We start from the raw sequence: 27873 nt of genomic DNA, 5'->3' as shown, positions 1-27873 counted from the left end.
AAACCATTTTAAACTAGATGCCTTATTTTCGCTTGTTCATATTTAACACAGCAAAAAGCGTTTATTTTAGGTAGATTGTGACATTTGCCTCAGATTACATATAAAGCATGCCTTTGTCAAACATTGAAACACAAACAGGTAACCTTTTCACATATTTCATTTTGTTATGAGTCTTTAACCCTTGAAAGTACATTTCAAACTCATCAAGCCATTTTGTTGTCTTCTGCATAATTGCATTCTGGTATTTGTAGTCTTTCATTCAAGGTCGGTGGAGGGGATAAAGCCAACATTGAAAACGTTTTGCCTAGACTATTTCTATAAGGATTTATATATTTGTGCGAGTACTTTACTTTGGTTTGCATACTTTGGTTATCTTTGTGAAATAGAGTATTGATGAAAGCCAAACATGGGGGAAAGGACGAGAGAGGGCAAGTGTGGGTTGACTATTTGCCCAGGATGTGACAAGAGAGGTTGCAATTCTATAGACTCGAGGGGTTAATTTTGCTGGTTCTAGTCCTGTGTTGATTTTCAGGGCACAAGTCGAGGCTACATGTGGGTGGACAACATCCATCCCCTTTTTTGAGGGAGCGGACGCAACCCCTATTGGGTGTTTGTGAGGCCAGCATTTTAAAATGTTTGCTCGCTCAAGTGCTCAGCTTCTAGGAATTCCCCCCAGGTTCTCATGTTTCCAGATCAGACACTTAACCACAAGACCACCTACAAGTGTAATTAATGCACGCGTCTCCTGTTTGGATTTTGTTTTCCTTGGAATATTTCATTACAATGTGTTGGCTTTAAAAGGTGGGCACCTTTTTTATTTTGCCAGGATAGTTATTGGAAATTCTCCTCTCTCAGATTATTTTTCCTACTTGAATAATTTTTTTGAAAGGATAATGCTCTTGTCTTATGCACTCACTTCGAAAAGGAACAAACAATTGAACTAAAATTGTATATTTCACTCTAAGATATGTTCGCTTACTGTGCATATATCAATGGGTGGCAGCTTTTGATTTTTGCTATGTGGCAGAGATTCCCACACTGAGTGACAGGAGGGAGCTGGACCCTTCCTCAGGTTGAAACACCACATTTTACAGTACATTTTGCAGTAGGAATACGAATAAAGCTGCATGATTTACAGGAAGGTCTAATAACATCTCAGCACAAGTCAGCTAACCTGCTGAGTTGTCTTTGCAGCATCCTGCTCTAGGATCCCCTGCTACTCCCGCAACCCACATAGCAGATTTGGCCTGCCTATCCCCCTCAATCAAAGGTCAGGTGGTCCATTAACCAGGCTCCCTGCCATATTTTGAAGTGAGCAGCACTTGCTAATTTTGCAAGATGCATGCTAACACGTGACCAATCCTGAACTAAGCAGTAGAGGAGACAGGAACCCTACCACAACCAGTGATTTAGAGGAGCATGGCAAGAAGAATGGGTACAACTACGCCCTCTGCCCCTATGTACCCAGCGGCTATGCATATATTATGTAGCTCCCAACACCCCCACTTTTTTAGGTGCTTACTTCCCTGCCTCAAGACCTCCCAGGTAAATGGGCTATATCGCACTATTTTAAAACCAAGTATGATTTGGGTTATTACTTGGCTAGACTGGCATTTGGGGTCAGCCAGTCTAGCCCTTTCTGATTGTGGCATGACGTTTTTTCTGGGGATCCTGTCCGGGACAACAGTGTTGCTGTGTGCTCCTGCTAAGCCTGGCTGCCTGTAGAGCAGCGGTCTGAAGCAGAACCCGGACAGCAGTGGGGCCGTGTGCTCCTGCTCTGCACCCTCCATGCACAATGGGGGGGGGCATAGCAGGAGCTCGCTATGTGTCTCACTTCAGGCCGTTGACTGCACTGCAGGCCCAAGAAGGGGCTGAGCCAGATGCAGAGCAGGAGCACACTGCTCCCTGTCCCACTGTTGTCCGAATGTTGCAGGGAGAGGTGTACAGAGTCAAGTCAACATATGGGGGTCAGGAACAAATGTTTGTCAGTTTAGCATTCATTTTCCACGGTGCATTTGAGGGGAAAAGTAGCAGGTCTTGCTCCCCCCACACCCCCCACTCTTGTAATGCTGGATTCTCCGATGGCCATAGGAGTTGCCATTGCTGAGATCTTGGGTTCAGAGAAGTGGTGGGTGAACCAGAAAAACTACTGCATCACCCTCCAGTGCATGGGATGAGAAGCAATGGAAAGGTGAGAGAGAATAAGGACACGGCAGTACTTCAAGCGGTGAAACGATAACAAGACATTTGTCAAAATGTGTCATGACCACAGGTGAGTTTATTTTCCCATACTTGTCCTAAGAGTTGCAGGTTCATAGGGAATTTATTTGCCCTAGCTAGTTATTGATTCTAACTCCCCATATTAATGGTTGGTTGAGTTTCTTTAATGGCCGCTAGGTGGCGCCTCTGGTCAGTTAGTTAGCGGGTCTAGTTGTTTTCATGTGCCAGCTATTTAAGCCCCGCCCCTCAGGAGGCTCACGCTTCGCGTCGTTTGTCTGAGTTCAGACTGAACGCTCGCCGCGTACCTCCGTTCCCTGTCACCGCTCAATATACCTTGTCCACAGATAATTCCATTCATTCCTTGAGTAACTTTAATTAGTTATCAGCTCCCTTCCTGTGTTTTCCAGTTGCTGCCGTTCCCGGCTCAGTCACAGTCCATAGTTGAAGTCCTCTCATAGCGGTCTCCTCATCTCTCAGTTCGTAGCAGTTTTCTCTCACGCAAGTACACCTAATATATGCAAATGCATTTGCTCCGTTTTTGTTGCCTTATCAGATACAATGAAATTGTGTATGAATGTTATTTGAATTCCTCACGCATTGTCAGGATATTACGTTGTTTTTAGCGGGTTCGCGCCCTTTCCTGTGGAGTTTTGTCTTGGAAGCTGATTTTCTAGTCAGATATTTTTGGTCACGCTAAGATTCATATTACGCTCAGTGATAAGGTGTTTTCCTATTTCCGTCCCGTAGTGTAGTGAGGTAGTTTTTTCTGTAATTCTACATTTGCATTACACCTCAGCTTATTGGCCCCTTTTAGGTTCAAATAGCATAGGGTTTATGTCATTGTTTTAGTGCCATTTAGTCCCTTTCAAAAGAAACTGTTATCCAGTGTCCCATCTTCAGAACTTGCGCCCCTGTATAGAACAGGATGGAGAGCTCAACTAATTAAATACCAAGGTGAGATATTTGCTGGCTCCCATATTACCAGTGTTGACCTTCTGTTTTACAAGAGAAAAACTAAGGAAGGGAAAATTGTTATTTTCTTCACAGAAATTCAGTGTCTAGTTCCAAGGAAGGTAGAAGTCCGTTGGAGTTCCAGAAGGTTCCCGCAGAGTTTCAGGTGAGCGTTACAGAACGCGAAGCCACTTTTAAAAAATACTCTGCCTGGACATTATGGAAACTCCAGAAGTAGACCAGTTGGCTCAGTTATTGGGAGAACTAAGGGCTGAGGTCCATGCAGCCCGCTCAGAAACCAGTGCTCTCCGGAGAGAATTAATTGTTAACCGGGATCCCACTGAGGAGTTAGCTCGTCAGATGTTGCAAGCCCAAGCGGGTCAAACTCCCTTGCCTTCTGCCAGTGCATCTGCCCCCGTTTCAGTCACGCCTCCCTCACCAGTTCAAGTAATTGTTCCCAGCAATATCCCATTAGCTCCTCCTGAACGCTTTCTAGGAGATCCTAAGAAGTTTGCGGTTTTTCTCAACCAATGCCAGCTTCATTTTCTCTGTCGCCCTGGGGTATTTCCTTCTGAGCAGGCCAAGGTAGCGTTTATATTATCCTATTTGGGTGGTTATGCAGCTGATTGGTCAATTCCGTTAGTAAATAGGGATGATCCGATTTTGAGAAGTCTTGCAGATTTTCAGAAGGAGATGGAGAAATTGTTTGCACGTCATGCTCAGGGTCAGGCTCGGGATAATGAGTTGCTTTCACTTCGCCAAGGTAACCAGGAATTGTTGGCATATGTAGCAACTTTTAACAGATTGGTGGCAGAAACAAATTGGCCCACAGAGAAAAGAACCACCTTATTTCAGAGAGGATTACGTAATGAATTGAAGGACGTCCTGGCTCAGGTGGTGAATCCTCCAGAAGGAATTGCAGAATTCATTGATTTAACGGTACAACTTGACCAAAGATTGCAAGACAGAAGAATGGATCGCTCTCGTTCAGAAAACAGAACTTATTTTGTGCGCCCCAAGGAAAACCAGTTCAGAGAGTTCCGTTGAACCCATGCAGTTGGGAGCCGTCAGAGGACCGATATCACAAGCTGAAAGAGACAAGAGACGCCAACAACAGTTGTGTCTTTACTGTGGTAAGGCTGGTCATTTTCTCAAGGAGTGTCCTATTAAACCTTCCAGGAAGCCTATTGGAGGTGTTAACCCAGACAAGAAGGACTCGGGTTCGGAAAACTCCAGTACCCGACAAGTGTAGAGGTCAACTTGTCGAGCATGGAAAAAGGTTTGTGACCTCACATTTTGTTTTTCCCATTACCTTATCCAGTACGAAACAGCCCACCAGAATGCAGACTTTGCAAGCCTACATCGATTGTGGAGCAGTTGGGAATTATATGGATATCGATTTGGCAACTAGGATGGGTTTTCCTTGTACGAACAAGCACGAAGCTGAAAATGTATCAGCAGTCGATGGTACGCCCTTGGCTTCAGGTCCTGTTACTCAATGCACGGAGAACCTTATTATGTGTTGTCAGGGAAAACATGAAGAGAGAATCACGTTCGACCTTATTAGCGCTCCCCAACTCCAAATTATACTTGGCTTACCCTGGTTGGAGAAACATAACCCAAGGATTGATTGGCGAACTCGGTCTTTGACCTTTGCTGCTGAGTGTAGAGAATCTTGCTGTAAAACAAACACCCAGGATGATTCCCGTTTAATGGAGAAGGTCTCTGTACCAACGTTAGGAATCATCGGCTTACTACCTCACGAGTATGCAGAATTTCGAGACGTCTTTGAAGAGAAATTGGCCGAGGAGCTTCCTCCACATCGGCCCTATGATTGTCAGATTGATCTTCTTCCTGGAAGTGAAATTCCGTGTAGTCGGATTTATTCACTAACGGCGAAAGAAGATGCTCACCTAAAGAAATACTTAGACCAATACTTAGCCAACGGTTTCATCCGACCCTCTAAGTCTCCTGCTGCTTCGCCTCTTTTTTTTGTTGCGAAAAAGGAAGGCGATCTCAGAACTTGCATCGATTACCGAGCACTCAACCAGATTACTGTCAAGAATCGATATCCTATTCCTCTCATTTCAAATTTGTTGGACCAAATTAAAGGATCTCAGATATTCACCAAGCTGGATCTTAGAGGGGCGTATCACCTGATCCGAGTGAAGGAAGGCGACGAGTGGAAGACTGCTTTTCGCACAAAGTATGGCCTCTTCGAATACCAAGTCATGCCATTCGGGTTATGCAACGCTCCAGCAGCATTTCAGTGCTTTATGAATGACGTTTTGAAAGATTTGCTCGATGTCTGCGCAGTAGTATATATTGACGATATCTTGATCTTTTCAGCAACCCCCTCGGAGCATGTGAATCACGTTTCAGCAGTTTTGAAAAGATTGCGAGAGCACTCCCTTTTTGTGAAGATGGAAAAGTGTTCATTTCATGTTCCTGAAGTAGAGTTTCTAGGGTTTGTGCTGTCCTCTCAAGGAGTGAAGATGGATGTTCGTAAGGTAGAGGCAATTCTTTCATGGCCAGTTCCAACTTCGGTGAAAGGAGTCCAAAGTTTTTTAGGTTTTGCAAATTTCTATAGAAGATTTGTGGAAAATTTCTCGCAGTTGGTTCATCCAATCACGTCTTTGCTTAAAAAGAACCAGAAGTTTGCCTGGACACCAGAGGCCACCATTGCTTTTCAGACTCTCAAGTCCAAGTTTACTGAGGCTCCTATTTTGAGACATCCTCGTCCTGACTTACCTTTTATTGTAGAGACAGATGCCTCGAGTGCTGCCATGGGGGCTGTTTTGTCTCAACGAGATCCACAGACTCAAGTTTTGCATCCAGTGGCGTTTTGGTCGAAAAAAAATTCAGTTGCAGAACGAAATTATACCATTACAGACAGGGAACTGTTGGCAATCAAGTGCGCCTTAAAGGAATGGAGACATTATTTGCTAGGTGCCCAACACACAGTCACCATCCTTACTGACCACCGAAACTTGCAGTATCTCCGCTCAGTCAAGGCCCAATCGGCTAGACAACTGCGATGGGCTTTATTCTTCACAGAGTACGACTTTGTCATCACTTTTCGGCCAGGAGTTCGAAATGGGAAGGCCGACGCCTTGTCCCGGATTGGCAATGAAGATGAGACCTTTGTTCCCCAAGTTCCAAACAACATCATTGCTGGAGACAGGGTTTTAGGATTGCTAAACATTTCAGACCCTTTTTATGAAGAACTGCTGAAGGAAGTCAAGAGGAATGTGGTTCCTGAAGAGCTGCTTACCTGGACAAATCGAGGCGATCAATTCACCCTGCAGGAGGATATCCCGCATTATCAAAATCGCTTGTACCTACCTACTGAAGAATTGAGAAGACAAGTAATTGCTAACTACCATAGCTCCTTGATTGAGGGACATCCAGGGGTCACAAAGTCTTTGGAAAAAATCAAGAGACACTACTGGTGGCCTACATGGCGCAAAGATGTCATTCAATTTATTCAAACCTGTGGAACCTGTGCACAAAATAAGAATACTAAGAAAAGACCGGCCGGTCTTCTTCAACCTTTGGATGTACCACCGAGCCCTTGGCATACCGTGTCAATGGATTTTATTACCGATCTTCCTCCAGGTAGGGGTTTTGACACCATTCTAGTGGTGGTTGACTTATTCTCCAAGATGGCACATTTTATCGCAGTCCAAGGACTTCCGACAGCTTCTGGATTGGCCAAGATATTTCTGGAGAATATTGTTAAGGCGCATGGTTTTTCCTCCATTGTAATCTCAGACCGAGGTAGTCAATTTGTTTCTAAATTTTGGAGGCAATGTTGTGCTCTGGCCAAGATTGATGTTCGACTATCCACCAGCCATCATCCCCAAACCGATGGTCAGACGGAGCGCACCAACCAGACCTTAGAACAGTATTTACGATGCATGCTTCACCAAACAGAAGACTCTTGGTTGGATATATTGTGGGTGGCAGAATATGCTTACAACAATTCAACTCATTCCTCTACTGGGCTTACTCCATTCTATACATTACATGGCAAACATCCTCGAACTTCAGCCTTTGACCCTCCAGAACCTTTAGAGATGCCTGCTGTGAAAACTCTCCATGAATTCATCTCAACGGCCCACACTAGGGCTCAAGCTAGCTTGTCCGCAGCCAAGGAAAGTCAGAAGAAGTTTGCTGACCGCCATCGAAGTGTAGCTCCTAGGTTTCAAGTCGGAGACTCTGTGTGGCTATCCTCCAGAAATTTGATGTTGAAAGGTTCAAAGAAATTTCTTCCTCGATTTTTGGGTCCGTTCTCCATAGAAGCCATCATCAACCCAGTGGCAATGAAATTGACCATTCCTCGGAAGATGCGAATTCATCCAGTCTTTCATGTGTCTTTACTGAAACCAGTAACGCCAGATACTCGTTTAGAACCAGCTCCTGCTCCCGTTGAGTTTGAAGACAATCAATCTGAATATGAAGTGAAGGATATTTTCGACTCCAAGATTGTCAGGCACAAGGTTTTTTATCTGATTGACTGGAAGGGTTACGATAGATAGATCCTGGGAACCTAAAGAAAACATACATGCCACTAGATTGTTAAAAAGGTTTCATCAGAATCACCCCAATAAACCGGGAGGAGAGTCCTTGAGGAGGGGTACTGTCATGACCACAGGTGAGTTTATTTTCCCATACTTGTCCTAAGAGTTGCAGGTTCATAGGGAATTTATTTGCCCTAGCTAGTTATTGATTCTAACTCCCCATATTAATGGTTGGTTGAGTTTCTTTAATGGCCGCTAGGTGGCGCCTCTGGTCAGTTAGTTAGCGGGTCTAGTTGTTTTCATGTGCCAGCTATTTAAGCCCCGCCCCTCAGGAGGCTCACGCTTCGCGTCGTTTGTCTGAGTTCAGACTGAACGCTCGCCGCGTACCTCCGTTCCCTGTCACCACTCAATATACCTTGTCCACAGATAATTCCATTCATTCCTTGAGTAACTTTAATTAGTTATCAGCTCCCTTCCTGTGTTTTCCAGTTGCTGCCGTTCCCGGCTCAGTCACAGTCCATAGTTGAAGTCCTGTCATAGGGGTCTCATCATCTCTCAGTTCGTAGCAGTTTTCTCTCACGCAAGTACACCTAATATATGCAAATGCATTTGCTCCGTTTTTGTTGCCTTATCAGATACAATGAAATTGTGTATGAATGTTATTTGAATTCCTCACGCATTGTCAGGATATTATGTTGTTTTTAGCGGGTTCGCGCCCTTTCCTGTGGAGTTTTGTCTTGGAAGCTGATTTTCTAGTCAGATATTTTTGGTCACGCTAAGATTCATATTACGCTCAGTGATAAGGTGTTTTCCTATTTCCGTCCCGTAGTGTAGTGAGGTAGTTTTTTCTGTAATTCTACATTTGCATTACACCTCAGCTTATTGGCCCCTTTTAGGTTCAAATAGCATAGGGTTTATGTCATTGTTTTAGTGCCATTTAGTCCCTTTCAAAAGAAACTGTTATCCAGTGTCCCATCTTCAGAACTTGTGCCCCTGTATAGAACAGGATGGAGAGCTCAACTAATTAAATACCAAGGTGAGATATTTGCTGGCTCCCATATTACCAGTGTTGACCTTCTGTTTTACAAGAGAAAAACTAAGGAAGGGAAAATTGTTATTTTCTTCACAGAAATTCAGTGTCTAGTTCCCAGGAAGGTAGAAGTCCGTTGGAGTTCCAGAAGGTTCCCGCAGAGTTTCAGGTGAGCGTTACAAAATGGCAGCGCTGATTCTGTTGCTGGCATCGGGTCTGGTGCCCCAGAAAGTTCCATTACAATGGGACACAATTTAATGTCTCTAGTGCCAAGGTGGCACCCCCTTGCCTCTCTGCGGGTGGCATCCCCGGAAGAGTGAAAGTTGGTGGGGCGAGGTCTGCAGAATATAGACACACAAGAAGGTCTGATGTCTTGCAGTGAATTTAAGGTGAGAGGCAGAAGAAAGATGAGGATTGGAGAGTGGAAGAGAGGACTCGAAAGACAGCTTTCCGATTAAAGGTTTCTGCAATGATGATTGGGAATGTCTGAGGAAAAGGATGCAGGTGGCAGTGGCAGGCGATGGGGAGCCACCAGGCACAGCAACGTTATATCAACGTCGGCGAAATAACAGAATTGGGAACACGGGGCCTATTTCATGATCTGGTCACCTTTGGTGGGGCTTCCCAAACTATTGATTGAAACTTTGCTGATTTCCCGCTCCTGCTCCCTTAAACGTGGGATCATTGTGGTCAGCTCGGTCCTGCCTCTAGAGTCTAGAGGGCGCCCAGGAACTCCCCGTCCCGCCCCAGGACAGAAGCTTCTTCATTTTCAGTCTTTTGGTTTTATGAAAGGGCATTTCAGCAATAGTACATTTTGATGGGCAATAACTGACTGGGTGCTTTAAAATAGGTTCAGTAAAAAAATACCTTCATGGCAAAAATTGCGGCTTTTCCTTCACTTTTTCCTTTGAAATGAAATGTCCGCCTATGCTTTGAAGCAGGAAAAAGTGTACTCCACTGGAGGGGATCATCACGAGAACACTATTTAATGGCCTGTTCCTACTTTGCGTCTAAATCTTTCCCTCGTGTGTGGTACTACTTTCAATCATCTCCAGAGGTAACAGAGTAGCCACAGAAGCAGCTAACCTGTGATCATGGAAGAGGTGTGGGACATGCACTGGCTGTAGCATGTTCTAATTCCCTCATTAGTCATGGGGTACAGCACATGTGTCAATATAATTCCAGTTTCTTTGTCTGGTCAAAACATATTTAGGGGAAACCCTGTGCCACCCGTTGCTGCAGCCCAGGCTCCCGTGGGCTGCAAATGCTTTCTTCTGGGCTCCATCCATAGCATATGATATGATTTATAACGCGCTTAATACCCAGAGGCAGGGGTGTTGCTAGGTCTGGAAAAGATCCGGGGCTACGCTAATGTTGGGGCTGTTGGGACTGGGGGCTAGCTAGCATTTTGGTTGTAGTCACTGAGCTTCTATCCGGGGGCTACAACCAAAAGACTCGGGGCTATAGCCCGCTGAGCCCCCCCTAGAAACGCCTCTGCCCAGAGGTTTCTAAGCGTGGATGCGGGGATCGAACCTGTGTTGCTCTGTGTCGTCTTGCGTCCAAGGCGAGCATGTTGCTGTCAGTCTAGAAAAACGGACACCTCCCATGATTGACGACAAACGTATTTTGGTGGCCGTGGGCCAACCGTCTCATGTACATAACGATAGAAATACAAGTTTGGCCAATGAGCAGCCATTTTGATGTAACAAGAATCGCCATTTTGCTCTTTAACAATTGCTCATTGCTTTCTGTTCCAACTGCTTCGCAGCTTCGGTTTGCCAATTCTGCTTATTCTGCTGACTGTTAACATTGTTGTCTAAAACGTGAAAGGGCAAGGCCGCGAGGCTAATAACGAGTTCGCTGAAACACAATGTGGGCAGCCCAAAGAGGAATGCCCAGCTCCCTCCCGGGTGTAACCTTGAAGGAGAGCCGCAGGGCGTTTAATCATTTCACAGCTGCCAGCCAGTCTCGTTATATGGTAGAAAATGTTAGAATAAGGCAGCTACAGGCCTGAATTATGTTCCTCTTACGGCCCCCCTTTTCTAGCCCTGTAGAGCGTGTCGTCTCCCAGGACACGAATAGCAACTCAAAGATAGTAAGGTCTGGAATGTGACTCTTCCCCCGTATGTAGCTCGCTTACAAGAACAGAAGCACGATGTTCTGTTCAACAAAGAAGTCTGTCTCTAAACTTGCAAAATTGCATATTGTTGCATATTGTTACTAGAATAGATATTTGAAGGTGTCATATTCGTCGAAATTGTCCATCATCACACTGAGTTCAAAGAAACCCAATAAAGGGCGGTGTTAACATGTCATAGCTGATTATAAAATGTGCATTTTGTATATATGTAACTGATGTATGTAATTCGCTCTCTTGCGTCCCTCGAGGTCTAGAGATACACGTCGCAGGGCGTGAGACCGAGTTGGCCAACTGAGACTCTTTTGCTTTGCAATAAACCCTAGCTTTGGGAATTCAACCTCGTGTCTGGCGTATCTAGTGTGTGTGGTGACTTGCCTTGTTTCCATAACACGAGGGACGCCTAAGGGCCCCTTTCAAGATGGCGCTACAATAGGGACCCTCCCCCACTTGTTCCATCGTGTACGTTGTAATTGAGTAAAGGCGGAGAACGACGAGGACAGGACGATCGAGCCAGGATCAAGAGGTGTTCGGGGCACCCTGTAGAAGTGATGAGAAATTCCTTTGCAGATCTGCACACACCTGATCCCTGATCGACGTATATGGCTAGAGAACAAGGAGGCAAGGGTCCCGAAACGAGGCAGATGCCAAGAAACGCAGACACGACGTCATTGGTTGCGTCAGACTACAGATGAATTGTGTCCTGGAGGACAAATTGATTTATCAGGTGAGTCATACCCTGATTCAAAATAACCCTGATATTGGGTGAGATTTGACTTTTCAAAATCAAACACCCTAGGTAAGGTTGATTAACCAAGGGGAGGTTGAAACATGCTTGGGGTATTGTCCACCCTAGCAGGGTTTTTCCGCTGCGGTAGACAATCTTTGGAAGATGGCAAAATTGCACCACCTGGGGGAACACCGGCGTATAAGAGATGTATGTGAAGTATGGTGTGGGAGCGATAATATTCTGTGAGACTTGGCATAGGCAAACCAGAAAGCAACAAGACCATCAGTGGCCGATAAATGGTAGTTTTGAGATAGCGAGAATAGATAACCTGGAAAGGGTGTTGATAAGAAAGAAGGCGCGTCCTGCAGCATTTGATATCGTTAAGGACTGGAGAAGGGAAGCAATGCTCTGACTTAGAAGTAGAGCGAAGCATGTGCGCAGGCATAAATTGAAAGGTGAAGTAGCGGAAGAAAAGGAGGAGGAGGAGTGGACTGAGAGTCTAAGGAGGTCAGGTAGACGTGACCAGATGAATATAGAAAAAATATACCCACAACGAGAATTGCACATAGCAGATGAATTGATAGAAAACATATTGATCCATACAAAACAAGGCCCAAGATCAGAAGCGATGCCAAACTCGCCCGTAACAACTGCTCAAGCCCCTCCCATAGCTCAAGCCCTCCCACAGCCACAGACCGCGCACGTAACACTTCCTATTAGCCAACCAGGCTCACAGCAGACACTCCCCGCTCCTGTTGTCCCATCCGCACCTCCCGCCTTAGATACAGACTCGGTATCGTCTGTCCCTGCCGGGGTTGAAGTTGAAACCGCGGGGGCGAGAGGCGGGACTGAACAAAGTAGATGCAAAAGGGTAACTTGCAGCGCGATCAGCAAGGAAAGGAAGGTGGAATTGCAGCAACAGGCAGAGATGTATAGAGACGGGAATGATGGTACGGCAGCATTGGCCTCGCTGTATAACTTCCGAAGAAGCAACGAAAGACAGGTAGTGTTGGAATGTATGGGTGAATATTTGGTGGAGAGATGGAAACAGTTAATTGGGAAATTACCACCGCAGCGATTGTTAGATTTGAATGCATTAGCACGCTGTAGAGAAAGAGATGAAGAAGTAAGGGAACATGTATATGGACTTTTTGAACTTAAAAATGAATTGGATAATGATTATGCTGAAATGTTTACTGCACCTGGGTACAGGGGTAAGGATATCGGGAGAGATAGGAAGGAAATGCTAGGGCCACATAATCAACGGCAACAGTTACCATCGCCGGGGCGAAAGGCAATGGTGGATGAATTATTGTTGTTAAAACAGGTGGGGGAAGACTTGAAAGCATGCATACTAAAGACACGGGTGCTACTGCAGCAAGTAGCAGGACATAATAGAGGGAGAGGGAATGCACAAGGAAGGAGTCATTCGAATATGCATGGGGGCCATTGGGACCACATCAGTGTGCGTAATGTAAGGAGGAAGGACACTGGCAAGCGCAATGTCCACATCTGCAGAATAGAAATGGGTCTGGTCAGAGAAGACAGCACAGAGGGCACCAAGGAGCGAATGGACCAAATAGGAATAGTATGCAGCAGCACCACAATAATGGAGGTAATCAAAACCAAGCCCAAAACCAAAGTGCTCCTAACCAGAATCAGGGCCAGCAAAACCAACAGTATGGAAACCAGAGTGGGGGAAATAGAGGGAAGAGTGGGAACGTTTTTGATACACAGCCAAATACGTATTACAGTAATAGTAGTGATTACACATCGGATGATGTGTTAATTCCCCAATAGGACAGCCCAGGGCAGGGATTGGAACCAGTGTCTATTCCCGTGAATCAGAAACGACCCTATGTAGAAATGAGAGTCGGGAATGAGGAGCACCGCTTCCTTGTAGATACAGGAGCGCAAAAGTGTTCAATAGACCATCACTTGGTTCCGGATATACCACTGTCAGGGCAAAAGAATGTTTCCGTAGGGTTCGCAGGTACACCAGTCATAAACCCAGTGTCCCAACCAGTCCCAGTTACCATAGAACCATTCACTGAACATTGTCCTTTTCTCCTAACAGAAAATTATGGGGAGAACCTGTTGGGATTAAATTTGTTGAAAAAGTTAGGTGCAGTAATACATTGCACGGCAGACGGGGTGTTCCTGACAATTTGGCCACAAGATGCCCCTGTGTCAGAATTCATGTCTGAAGCTTTACCAGGAGAGTTAAGTAAAGTGCCAACCTGTATATGGGCAATGCATGATAATGATGTAGGATGCTTGAAAATAGAGCCAGTAAAGATCATTTTGAAAGAGGGTGTTACACTGCCGCAAATTCCCCAATACAGAATTTCGGCTGATGGTGAGAAAGGATTGAAGAGTATTGTTACAGATTTGGTGAAATTAGGGGTGATTGAAGAAATTACAGGCAGTACATGCAACAGCCCAATTCTTCCAGTTTATAAAAAGGGAGGCAATGAAGTACCGCAAGGATACACGGAAAGTCTGAATATTTACAGTAGAGCATTGAAAGAGCAGCTAGACATGCTAGAATTACCAGTGGGTTGCGTACTCTTGCAATACATAGATGATCTGATGTTAGCTGCTGACACAGAGGAGATTTGTAAAGAAAGCACTGTATTACTATTGTCACACCTAGCGGCACATGGCCATAAAGCTAGTCTGAAGAAATTTCAATATAATCGAAAGGAGGTGGCCTATTTGGGCTACCTACTTTCGAAAGAAGGGAGAAGGCTAACACCAGAGCGGATAGAAAGTATTTCTTGTATGCCTATTCCAAAGACACAGACAGGAGTCAGAGCCATAATAGGCATGGCTTCGTATTGCCGACAATGGATCGGTAATTTTGCGTTAATTGTGAAACCGATGGTGAACTTGACTAGAAAGGATGCGGTCATGCCTTTACAGTGGGATGAGGAATGTCAGAGAGCGTTTGATCAATTGAAAACTGCATTGTGTTCTGCTCCAGTTTTGGGCACACCAAATTATTAAAAGGTTTTTAGACTGTTTGTGTGTGAAAGTGAAGGATGTGCATTGGTGGTTTTGACACAGGAACAAGGTGGAAGAAATAGGCCGTGCGGCTATTTCTCTTCCGCGCTGGATCCTGTAGCGCGCGCACTACCACGATGTTTGCGATCTGTCGCGGCGGCTGCTGCGTCGGTGAAACAAATAGAAGGGATGGTATTGGGGCATACTTTAATTCTGATGGTGCCACATGCCATAGACGTTCTATTAAATAGGACAAAGACGCAACACCTCACCTCTGCTAGACTGACAAGATATGAGATTATCTTGTTCGCGCCCCATATCCAAATTATGAGGTGTAGCGCTTTGAATCCTGCAGAATTAATACCACTACCCACAGAAGAAATTGGTGACAACCAAACAACCCTCCCCCCCATGATTGTTTAATGGTTACTGAGGAAGAAACGAAGGGAAGGGTTGATTTGACAGACACCCCACAGAAAGAGCCGGACAGAGAGTTATTTTGTGACGGTTCTTGTTTCAAATTACCTGATGACACGACAACTGCCGCATATGCTATCACTACCCTAGAGAGCGTTGTAGAAAGCAAAAGAATCCCCTACAACTCGGCACAAGCCGCAGAAATAATAGCATTGACCAGAGCCTGCGAGATTTCTGAAAATTTGAATGTGAATATATATACTGATAGTCAGTATGCTTTTGGGGTGGTTCATAACTTTGGTCGACTCTGGGCTGAGAGAGGTTTCTTGACATCACATGGTGCCAGAATTCAACATGGCCCTTTGATTGTACGATTGATGTCTGCACTCACATTTCCAAAGCACCTAGCAATAGTGAAATGCGAGGCACATAAAAAGGTAACATGCAAAGTAGGGAAGGGAAACGCATTTGCAGACAGAATTGCGAAACAAACTGCCACTGATTTAAATACTAAAATTATGACAGTCCAGTCTGAGGAAGTGCCCTGCATGATAGAAGATGGAATTGCCACTGTCAAAGAAATACAGGCCGAAGCCATGGCTGATGAAATACATGGGTGGACTGAGGGCTCTGCTGAGTTAGATTGAGAGGGTTGTTGGGTGGACAAGGGAACTAAAAACTGGATGTTGCCAAATTCTAATGTGACTGCAATGGTCACAATGGCTCACAGCCCTACTCACATCTGTGTGAAAAAAAATAATACAGCACCTGTCTACGGTATGGCAGAATGTAAACATAAAGAAGAATGCAGAGAGGTTGGTGCAGAACTGTATCACGTGTTTACAACACAATGTAGGAAAGGGAACAGTGACACCAATAGGCAGTTTTGCCCGCCCTCTATGCCTTTTGAGGTAATCCATTTTGATTTCATAGCGATGGAGAGGTGCCAAAACTTGAAATATGTCTTAGTGGTGATCTGTGCATTCAGCAAGTGGGTGGAGGCATATCCCTTAAAAGACTGCACAGCAATGAGTACGGCAAAAGTAATGCTTAAAGAATACTTTGCCCGTTTTGGCTTGCCCCGTGTCATATGGTCAGATAATGGTCCACATTTTGTGGGCGCAGTGGTGTTACAGATATGTGCGGGTCTTCAGATTGATAAGAGATTTCATAGTTCAAGGCATCCGAGTTCAGTCGGTCTTGTTTAGAGGCACAACGGAATCCTCAAGTCAAAAATTAGCAAGATATGTGCAGGAAGCAAGTTGAGTTGGGTGGATGCATTATCGATAGCGTTATTGTGCATGCGTACGTCTGTACAGGCTAGAACTGGGCTCTCCCCGTATGAGATCGTGATGGGGAGACCGGCGAATGTTTGGTGCGCACCTCAGCCAAGGCGACTGAGTGAAGTGGAACATCCTGTACTTAGCACTTATTGTGGCCTTTTAATGCAGAAATTGCGTTTGATTCATCAGCAGGTGCTGGAGGCTCTACCCGTAAAATATACTGGTCCAGGGCACGCGCTGGAGCCAGGCGACTGGGTGCTGCTAAAAAACTTTGAGAGAAGATCGTCGTTAGCACCCAGGTGGCGCGGCCCCTATCAAGTGCTTCTGGCAACGCAGACGGCAATACGGGTGGATGGGAGGAAGTCGTGGATCCATGCCACCGATGCCAAAAAGATCCCATCTTTGCTGCAAGACTTGCCTGACCCAGACGACCAGAAAGAGACAGCGGTCCCAGAAACGAAAGAAACTGTTGCCAGTAAACTGCCACCAAATCTGCCCGAGCGAGAAGTGAAACTCGAAACAAAGCCTGAAAAGATTGCCAAAAAGGGGGAAGGGCAAAGAGTGCCCCAACGTTGCCCAGCAGAATCTACATCACTGTTGGCTGTCACGAAATCTGCATTGCAAATACCGGCAGACACTAAATGTATACCCCTTTGGCGCCCACCAGCGCTTGCCAGCACGCCAAAGACCAAATCTGCATCACTGGCGCGGCGCACACCAGCACCTGCCGTAGCGCCACAGGCTGACTTTGAGCCTGGATCTGGAAGTGCACCAGCACTGTTCACGGATCACACAATACCAGGAGTGAGGCGATAGGATTTACGGCCTTGAAAGACAAAGTGATCCACAGTTCTTTGGTGCTTATGTTAACCTCTGGTTCCGCTCATGGACGGAGAAGGAACTAGAGGTGTAGAGGAGAGAAGCGTGAGAATTGTGCAAATCGGACAATTCAAGACTGGCGGCTCCTCAGCGCGATCATAAAAAGTACATCTGTCTGGAACCAGAGCGGACAAGCTGGGCGCACATGGTACTAAGGCAATAGATAACTGATCAGAAGTCCTCTGAGCAGTATGAGAAAGGACAAGTGATCTTGCCTAAAACAAATAAGCAAATCCAGGCTATAAAGGGCTGGCAGACTGAACTGTGACAATTCCGTTGAACTTATTGACATCAGGACAAGTGCAACGAAGAGAGATATCCACGACAAACTTTAATCAGGAAGAAGAAGGACAATGAGAAACATGTCGGGACCGGTTCCAGCCTCCTCCTGCACTGCTGCTGAGAATGAGTTAATTATAAAGATGGTAAACTTAAGGAAACGCATGGTAAAAAAAATTGTATGCTGGCATTGACAATAATCATGTGCTTCATGAGTGTGGTAGCACCAATAACGACAGCCTTAGTATTATGGTATGTGGAGTCTATACACCCATTGGGAATGTTCTTACAGATAGTTAATGTATCCACTACTGAAAGCCTGGTTAATGTGATTACTGGTACCTTGTCCCCAATGGAAGAGAGATGGGCCTCATTACACGGATGGCGGTAAGGATTTACCGGTACCGGTAAAATACCAGTACTGGTAAATCCTTACCGCCTTACTACGAGGTCCCTTTGCGGGTTGGGGGATTTAATGCCTGCTTTTTGCAGGCGTTAAAATCCAACCCGCAAAGGGACCTCGGAGCTAATTTCGGCACCGCAGAATTGCGGTGCCGTAATTAGCGCCTTCCCCATTCCCATAGAGCCCTATGGGGCAGAAATGGGAATGGGGAAGGGCAATGGTGGAAGGGGGATTTACCGCCCCTCCAACCTTGGAATGGGGCGGTAAATCCCCTTTCCACCAAGGCGGTGCCGGTATTTTACCGGCATGAGCCATGGCGCTGATAGCGCCATGGCTTACCGCCTACTGTGTAATGAGGCCCATAGAGAGGGGTATGGGAACAATACATTATTACTGATTATGAATATGACACGTGCAATTCTAAAGAAAAATAATTGCTGGGTATGTGCCCATTTACCACAGCATGCAGGGAAAGGAATAGGTTGGTATGTACAACCATTGCCATTAAGTTCTGCATGCAGTGCATCTTTAAGTGCAATGTTCTATGGAAAGTGGAATAAGAGTAGTACGGGTCAATTAGACAGAACAAACATGAATGAGTTTGAGGAAATAATTATGAGGCCTGTGGGTTGTTCTATATTCCATAAAGCATAAGTGTGACGCATAGGCCAATCTACACAGTTCTAAATGCAATACATTGGTTATCTCTGGGTGTTCCTCTAAGTTCAAACATTGACCTACACTAACAAATCAGCTAAGTGCGATACATTGTAATACCAAAGCAAAGTGCAGATGAACAATGAATGAGTAGGAGATAGTAACATGGGAGTGGCAGGGTTTTACTGGAGCACAATAATAGCTGTGCACCACGCCCATAAACCCTACCTGGTTGTCGCTGTAGGATGTCTCGTCATGCGTCCATGGGTGAACAGGGGCTAACAGGGGATGGGAGCTGCCCTAGGGAGCTACCCTTTGCCTATGGCCCTTGCCCAGTGCCTGGGCAAGGCTGCCATGGGGCCATCAGTGAAGAGGGCTAGTTCCTGGAAGAAGCCACCAATCACATGCCGGGAGAGCGGGAGAGGGGCGGGAAGAGGACAGGGGAGGGCATTGGAGGGTTGGAGGCCACCGGAAGCAGCGAGCAGGGGTAAAATAAAATGGGCATAGGCAGGCGGGAGACCACTCAGCAGGACAAGAGTGCAGAACCCGCTCTCGCAAGCTTGCAGCCGTGGAAAAGGACATCTTGGGCTTGGTGGAAGACAGGAGAGGAAATTGGAGGGTTGCAAACCATCAGGAGCATCAAGCAGGGGGAAAGTAAAATGCTGTAAAATGGGGGTAGGCAGGTGGAAGACCACTCACCAGGCCAAGTGTGCCAGCTGGACAAGAGCGCAGGACATGCTCTCACTCTCATTGATGGAAAAAAGATGCCCCTATCCCCACTACAACTCTCCATGTGCCCGCTCTTCCTATTGGAACCCCCCGTGTGCAAACCCTCCCTGACTCTCTCCTATTATATACGTAAGACCCTGTCCTTTCTTTTGTCGGTTCGTGTGACTCATTCTTGCAACATTTCTGCGGGAATCGTGGGTAAATACCTCTGGATTACCCCAGCAAGGGAACAACGGACTCCACTGCCCAACTATAACTCTCCCACTACAAATGTGATCCTCTTTCCACCGCACGGTACCCCACTATGAACCCCCCTTCCTTTTCTTTCCTTCAAACATAATTTTGAGTATGTTTCATTTTCAGCTTCCATCCGGATTACCACAGGAATGAAAAAAGGAGGAGGGAAAAAATGGAGGCCCTGATTCATGGATTATTTGCGCCGAAAAAAACAGGATTTGTGCGCCATTCTGCCCGTAAATCCCTGTTTAACAAATGGGGATTTGCGGGCAGAATGGCGCACAAATCCCGCTTTTTTTTGGCGCAAATAATCCATGAATCAGGATGAGAGGCTTTTCACTACTGAAAAGCCTAACTAAATAAAAGAACCTTCGGGATATAGAAAAGTGTTTCGGGGTTGAGAGGCACCACATTCTCCATCAAATTATCTCCAAACAACTGTACGGTTTTACCCCAAACCACCAAAAGGCGCATCCAGAGCACTTTGTACGCATGTTGTTTCTTATTTGGTGCAAATCCATCCAGCGGTTTTCACGCTACGTGTGTTCAATGCAATAACCCTTTTCTCTCTCAGAAATTGAATGGGAGTAGGCTGAAAACAGCTTTTGTTTTCTAATACCTTTGAACCGTTTTAGGAGTTTTTGCAAAATCTCTAGTTTGAAGGGACCGGTGGCAGGCATTTTGTTCGGACATTTTCATCCAAATCCGTCCAGTAAATCAAGTTATCAGCAACTGGATTATGGAAAAAGTCAATGCAAATAGGAGTGCAAATAGGTGATGCCTGAGTTTTCTTAAAATTCTGTTGCTATTGACTTGTAAATGTAAATATATATATGTATATATATATATATATATAGTCACCTGCGGATAGGTATAAAAGACTGGGCATTAATTAACTGCACTGCATTCGGCCACCGTTCGTCACTTGTTGCTGCTTTACAGTAGTGGTTGTAAGGAAAGCAAAGAGAACAGCGGGTGTACTTCAAACTGCGGCTGTGCCCTTTAATAGCCTGGGCAAAGCTGACCATTTAAATCTGCCACAATACAGAGACCAGCTCTTATTGTTGTCAGTGCTTTCTGTGGCCATGGTGTACATCGTGCCCCGCTTGCAGCAGTGGGACTGCATATGCGCATTCTACTGTCATCATCAGTTTCTATTTGTTTTAGGGGGTTTGGGCTCGGTCCTCCTTCGCTTTACGGCTCCTGATCCCGTCTTGCCCCCCTGTAAAGCTGGGTTTCCGCCACCATGCAGCCCCCTGGCGATCTCTGACCTCAGGACCAGTAGGACCCGGTAGAGACAGGCCAGAGGCATGGGGAGGGTGGTGTAGGGGGAACCTCAGTTGTGTGTACCTGTGCAGGGGGACTGTTCGCGTGCCCATCTGCACGTGTCTCTACCTCTCAAGGGCAGCGCAGACCCTTGCTCGCCCGCTACATTTTAACAAAATGTGTTTGTGGGGTGGGGCTGGAAAACAGCCAAATGTGTGGGATGGGGAAAAGAAGGAGGTCCTCTTGTAATTTGTTTTCACTTTATTCTCTTCAGTCTACACATATTTAGATGTAACTGCTAGCAGGGCTCCGGGAAGCACGACCTTAGAGGCCGCTGGAGCCGTGCAGACGCCATTGTCCCAGGCGCTGCACAGGTAAGTTAGGCCCCGCACGAGACCCTCCAGGGCTCGCTCATTGATACATCAGAGGCCCGATGTGCCTCCTGGTACCGGCGCCCACGTGGTCCAGGCTCCATGTTCCCCCATCGGCTTCCCCTGTCCATCCCCTCCCTCCTCCCGCCTCCCAGACCGCCCCCGTTCCGTGATTGGCCTAAAGGCCGTGTTTACCACGACCTTAGAGGCCGCTGGAGCCGTGCAGACGCCATTGTCCCAGGCGCTGCACAGGTAAGTTAGGCCCCGCACGAGACCCTCCAGGGCTCGCTCATTGATACATCAGAGGCCCGGTGTGCCTCCTGGTACCGGCGCCCACGTGGTCCAGGCTCCCTGTTCCCCCATCGGCTTCCCCTGTCCCTCCCCTCCCTCCTCCCAGACCGCCCCCGTTCCGTGATTGGCCTAAAGGCCGTGTTTACCACGACCTTAGAGGCCGCTGGAGCCGTGCAGACGCCATTGTCCCAGGCGCTGCACAGGTAAGTTAGGCCCCGCACGAGACCCTCCAGGGCTCGCTCATTGATACATCAGAGGCCCGGTGTGCCTCCTGGTACCGGCGCCCACGTGGTCCAGGCTCCCTGTTCCCCCATCGGCTTCCCCTGTCCCTCCCCTCCCTCCTCCCGCCTCCCAGACCACCCCCTCACCCTGATTGGCTCATTCTACTCTATTAAAGCCATCTCCCCAGGGCAGCCCTCTGCCCGGCAGCCCCTGCGGCGAAGGACCCCAAGGCAAAGGGCGGCTCCTACAGTGGCGGCTCCAAGATGTGTCTGCAGGTGTCCGCAGGGGACGCCAAGGAAGCCAGCAGCCAACAGACACCAACAAAAAAAACCGTGAGTCTGGCATGGGTGGGGAGTAGAGCAATCACTCTACTCCAGAAAACCCCGCCACTCTATCTTACCTACCAATCACATAGTGTGCCATAATACTAGCATGTCCACTCTTAGAAAGAATTGTGAATGTTAGCATGTTCACTCTTAGATAGAAGCGCCAAATCTAGACAGAAATGTGATTGTTAGCATATACCACACTTAGATGGAATTTTAGAAATGTGATTCTTAGCATGTGCCACACTTACATGGAATTCTCAAGCCTAGCCCGTGTCGCATCTAGATAGAAATATGATGGTTGGCATAAGCCACACTTAGATGGAATTTCTCAAGTTTAGGCTGCGCCAAATCTAGACAGAAATGTGATTGTTAGCATATACCACACTTAGATGGAATTCACAAGCTTAGCCTGCGTCGCATCTAGATAGAAATATGATTGTTAGCATGTGCCATACTCGGATGGAATTATCAAGCTTAGCCTGCGTCGCATCTAGATAGAAATATGATTGTTAGCATGTGCCATACTTGGATGGAATTCTCAAGCTTAGCCTGCGTCGCATCTAGATAGAAATATGATTGTTAGCATGTGCCATACTTGGATGGAATTCTCAAGCTTAGCCTGCGTCGCATCTAGATAGAATTATGATTGTTAGCATGTGCCATACTTGGATGGAATTCTCAAGCTTAGCCTGCGTCGCATCTAGATAGAAATGTGATTGTTAGCATATGCTACATTTTTATGGAATTTCAGAAATGCGATTGCTATCATATGCCACACTTAGACGGAATTCTCAAGCTTAGCCCGCGTTGCATCTAGATAGAAATGTGATTGTTAGCATATGCTACATTTTTATGGAATTTCAGAAATGCGATTGCTATCATATGCCACACTTAGACGGAATTCTCAAGCTTAGCCCGCGTTGCATCTTGATAGAAATGTGATTGTCAGCAAATACCACACCTAGATGGAATATCAGAAATGTGATTGTTAGCATATGTGATTCTTAGCAGGCACCACACTTAGAATTATGAACCTAGCTTGCGCGGCATCTAGATAGAAATGTGACTGTTAGCATGTACCGGACCTAGATGGAATCCCACAATTGCAAGGACAGCAATGCCAACCAACCAACTAACAATTCCATCCCTCTGCATACACCTCTCAAACTATAACCAAACACAACCACAAGCCTTAAACGCAGCAATCCGCACAAACTTCACAACAATGCAACAACAAAACAAACCACACATAGACTTGCACAACAGCACACGATGACTACGGACCATAAAACACCCCAAGCCCAGCCGACGGACCCACCGGGCTGAGGCTGCCAACAGCACATCACTGCTCTCTTGCACTTTTCCAGCCTATTCCCACTAACCCAAACCCTCCCCCCCCCCTTTTTTCAGAGCCGCCAGAGCGCCAGGGGACCACTTCGGTGGTGATAGTGCGCGGTACAAATGTCCTTTAACATTAACATTAACATTAACAAGCACTCCTTCTGGAAAGGAGATGGCGGGGGAATGTCTATTCCATGGCAGGACCTGATTGGTGAGCTGGCAGCTGATTGACACCTGAGTCGCCCAGTAGACATTCATGGCTTCTTGATGGAAGGTGCCGGATCTTTCCCACCCCCTCCCTACACAGAATTCCTCAGATAGGCCCTGCAGACGGATACCAAGAGCAGGGGGCATTGGGGGTCTTGCGCGCTGGTCATACCTGGTACTGGTTGCTCAGTCCATACGGGCAGGTTTGCTTCTGGGCGCAGTCCGTGAAATTCCAGCCGTAGCTGCAGCCGAGTCCCTCACAGTCCGGAGAGTCGATGGGAACCGAATCATTCAGGCTGCCCGAGGCATCTCTGATCACACAGGACCCTGCAAGAGGAGGCGAGAGCGTCAGGGTTACCAGCGTCCTGCGTCCTGGCCAAGTTCATAGCGCTGTGTCATTACCTGCTACTCTGTTCATTATTGAGTTATGCAGTATCCCCAGACATGCATTGTATCGAGCTAAAGATGTGGAATGCATCGCACTTTCAGATAAAACGAAGGATAGCTTGGCGGCGCCTGCTCCCTCGAACGCTACTCCACGAGGTTCCCCTGCTCCGGCATCACAGGCGTGAGGCTGGTGCCCACACTCACTGTCTGTCCTGTCGCAGCTTTTTCTGTTTTACTACTCCAGCCCTCTGTCAGTCTGCTTATTTATCCTCAAGCTTTCGACAAAAACAATAGTTTCAAAACATTACTCTGGTACCAATCTAAAGACCACGGCTGTTCTAGTACTGATGAAAAGACAAGCTACCTTTGACGGCGCTCACACGGCTGCCACATTTATCTTGAAGTGAGGGTTTTGGATTGGTGCAGGGTTACCCTTTATTGGAACAAACTATCTAGAACCAGGGGGAGACAATTTAATAAAAAAGGATGTGCCCACTATTTAATAGAATAGAATGCTCCAGTCCATTTCCAGCCGCCTTGCTCATGCTACTGTAAATGGTTTTGGGAGCTGTTCTGCTGCAGTTTGCCTTTTACTCCCCTGTAGAGGGAAATAGAGTGCTGACCTCTTACATGAGGACCTGGCCCAGCGAGGGCAGTGGAGAGCTGTGCGCTCCTGTTTTCTGGATCGAGCGCCTAGCGCTGTAGCTATGGCCTGTAGGTGGGCGAAGTCCCTCCTTTTCCCATCACATAAGGTGTTTCTGCCGTATTAACATCATGTCCTATTTACATATACATGTCTGGAGGGTTTTTTATGTGATTTATTTAAAAGGACATTTTTAAGAAGTGATATTTGCATAAATTCCTTTTTCTTTTACATTTTGTATATGCTAAGGTTAAAGGTTATTTGTTTAACCGTATAACCAATAATAAAATATTTTAAAAAAACAACATACTTTTAGAAGTAAACAGCCACATTTCACTTCGGGGAAAAATACTGATTTAAGTCCCAAGAAAAATTTAAGTTTAGTACTAAAGAAACTTCAGCTGAAAAAGGTATATGTTGCTGGTATACTCCTAAAGCATATGCCTTGGTGTTGGCATGTCATCAAGAAAAGTCTGCTTTTCCCTTTCGCTACAGTAGGGCACGGAGCATAAACACAGAGGACGTGGTAAAAAAAAAAAATGTCAGAATCGGAAAGTTAGAGATTCTCGGGTTCAACAAAAATGCACTGAGTGACCTGCACGCTCACAGACAGTGAGTGTGGATATTGCCACTCACTGGCAGCTGGCTGTAATCAGAGATGGAAGTGTAATATAAATCACTCTGCTATGTAGTACAACTAGTTCGTTTGCTTTTTACAGAGCGTACCTTTAGTTCAAAGGCTGAAGAAAGGGGTCCTGGACGCTTTCTCGTTCTCCTGAGCCAGACATAGAATCAGCTCAGGCCGGACGTTCAAGCACTGCCCGTTTCCCAAGTCCTACCTAGGCAGACACACGCACAGTGTCCAAGGTCGTTAAGGTGCACAGGTTGCAAACACATTTCCTTTATCAGTGGCAATCTTTCATGTGCATGATGGAACATTTCCAACTCAGAGAGCTTGCAAAGCACTAGTTACCTGGCAAATCTGTGATAGTTAAAGTGAGCATCACAAAGCGCCAATTTGAAGATTTGTTCCTATCCATGATGTCTACTATCTTGACATGCAAAAAAGTAAAGTTGCTTTATGTCACTATTTAAATGTTTTCCACATCATGAATAACAACGAGATGGAGGTTTGTCACAAAGAAGCTCCAAATCTGTCTGAGTTGAGTACACAACTTCTTTTATTGCATGTCTTAAATCACTAAAAGTACAGTGGCCTAAAGTAGATTTTTCAGGTTGGCATTATCTTGCATTCTGGGACTTATAGTTTACCATTCTGGATGTGAAGATTAATGCCACAACGACATTCTTTTGGCTTAACATGTTGCTATAAGGATTTACTGTTGTCATGTGGCTTTATCATGCAATCTGTGATTTTAAATAAACTCTATAAGACATTATTACTGTAGGCTTGAAATCCAAACTATTTGTGCTGAGTAAAACTTTGAAGGTATGTGGTCAAATGTGAAGAGTAGCGCTTCACTATTCAGCCAAAGTTTGAGATCCTGGTCCCTCCCCCCTTCCACCCGCCATCTGTCCGACCATCCCACTCCCTCCTTTTTGGATGCAGTCAAAGTACCACTAGTTGCTTTTTTCCCTCTTCCACCAATGGCTGCAAACCTTGATTTGTCAGGGACTGATTTTCCCCTGTACATGTTTAACTATCCTGTCCCTTCCTGTGCAGCACCACGTGCCCCGTCAACGGCTGGCACACATGTACAGTGCATCCAGAGAGTGTGCAGCGAAAGTGGAGTAAAGTAAACTCCAGTGACCCTCTGAGGGCTGCCCCGTGTGGCCTTTGACTCCTCGCAATTTGCACTCAAACTTGACTCTCATAAATGCTGGCAGGAGACCCCTGATAGCATTCGTGATGGACAGATTTGCCAGCATAACAGAAGCATGCTCTACCACTTCCGAGTGTTGTGGGAATGAATGTTCAGAAGGGGCACTTGCCTTTAGTAATGGGGTGTAAAGCCCTGTGCTGTGCCTGGTGAGACTGCGGGGACAGGCTCTCAAAAACCCATGCCGGTGAAAAAGCACAAAGGATACTTGTGCAACTTAAAGAAATGTGCATGTTACCTTATTCACTAAGGTGACCTGTGCATTTACGGCGGGCTCCACAAGATCCATGTGGGCTACCCAAGCAGCACCCTGTTGCTTGGGTAATCTGGCCGCAGGGGCAAAGTGATGCTGCACAATGTGTTAGTATAGTCCACCTTGGTTACATATCTTTACAACAACACCCTAAATAACAACATACAATGGTTTTTATTTTTTTATTTGGGAGGTCCCTGACTAAGCCCCCGTTTCGACTGCCTTTTTACCATCCCCCAACAACCCCCACTCCTTTAATCCCTTACCCCACCCCTATATATACTAGAAATTTACTTTTTGTTATTATTAAGGTGTCGTAAAAAAAGTGTGTCGTTTTTTTTTCTTCGTTATAAACGCTGCATCCCATCCACCCTGTGTTTTAATATGTGCTGTGAATAGTTTATGTTTAACATTTTTCTATTGAATGCAACAGGTAAAAACTGAAATAAAGTGACTTTTGAAATTTGCTACTCACCAATCGTTGCAGAAATAACAAGGTAGGACACTGTAGTCCAGAAGATAGACATCAGAGTGCCCATGGGGATAGCAACAGCAGGATCCTATGGAAACAAACAGAGATGTGCTGTACTGAGGCACAGATTTCACTATAAAGCACGGCCAAGCCACTGCCACTGCCACTGTGTTAGTATCAGACCCTGAATACCACACAGAGTTGGTTATTGTTATGCAAATGGGAGAAACAGAGGAATGCATCTTTCTTGGAATAAGAGCTCTGCACTGGAACATTACTAGCCTTTGAAACACTGGGCATTTGTTAGCCTCATGAAAAGGACTGGTGAGTAGGCAGGACCCGAGTGGGGTGCAGGGAAAAAGAGAGGTGTCTTAATGTGAGGAAGATGGAGATGTACCCTTTTCTATAGAGGGTCAAACGGGAAACTGGGAAGAGAGATGGGTCTGACTTAATTGGACCACTGGTAGAGGGCCTTAGATGAAAAAGGGGGAGAGAAAGCTGTCCCGATTTCGGAACTGATGGACCACAGGGCAAGGGGAACACATCCCCCGGTGGAACCGTGGGGGTGGTAATTGCCGCAAACCAAAATATAATAAAGGAGAAGGAAATTGGGTAGCACTTAGTCTTAACACTGTGGGTAGAAGAGGTACTGCCACTGAATAGCCCTATGGAGAACCCCCACACCTCTGCACACAACATAGGAGTGGTCATTTTAATAAACCAGAAAGCGCAATCGGTAGGGACATGGACCACAGTCAATGAAAACAGG

At 46.2% G+C, this 27873-nt stretch overlaps 1 protein-coding gene across 1 annotated transcript in view; it reads right to left on the bottom strand.

Moving 5' to 3' along the window:
• The window catches only part of SLC12A3 (solute carrier family 12 member 3), a 480556-nt gene that overhangs the window by 323658 nt on the left and 129025 nt on the right, over positions 1 to 27873 (bottom strand). The window contains exons 9-10 of the mRNA XM_069640343.1: positions 27108 to 27192; positions 23681 to 23835 (exon numbers count right to left, since the gene is read on the bottom strand). Of these exons, the coding sequence (XP_069496444.1) occupies positions 23681 to 23835; positions 27108 to 27192 (240 nt within the window). The remainder of the gene's footprint in view (positions 1 to 23680; positions 23836 to 27107; positions 27193 to 27873) is intronic.

Source organism: Ambystoma mexicanum, chromosome 1q (genome assembly GCF_040938575.1).
Source record: "Ambystoma mexicanum isolate Mex_15411 chromosome 1q, UKY_AmexF1_1, whole genome shotgun sequence".
Lineage (NCBI taxonomy): Eukaryota > Metazoa > Chordata > Amphibia > Caudata > Ambystomatidae > Ambystoma > Ambystoma mexicanum.
This window is presented reverse-complemented; position numbering and strand designations above follow the sequence as displayed.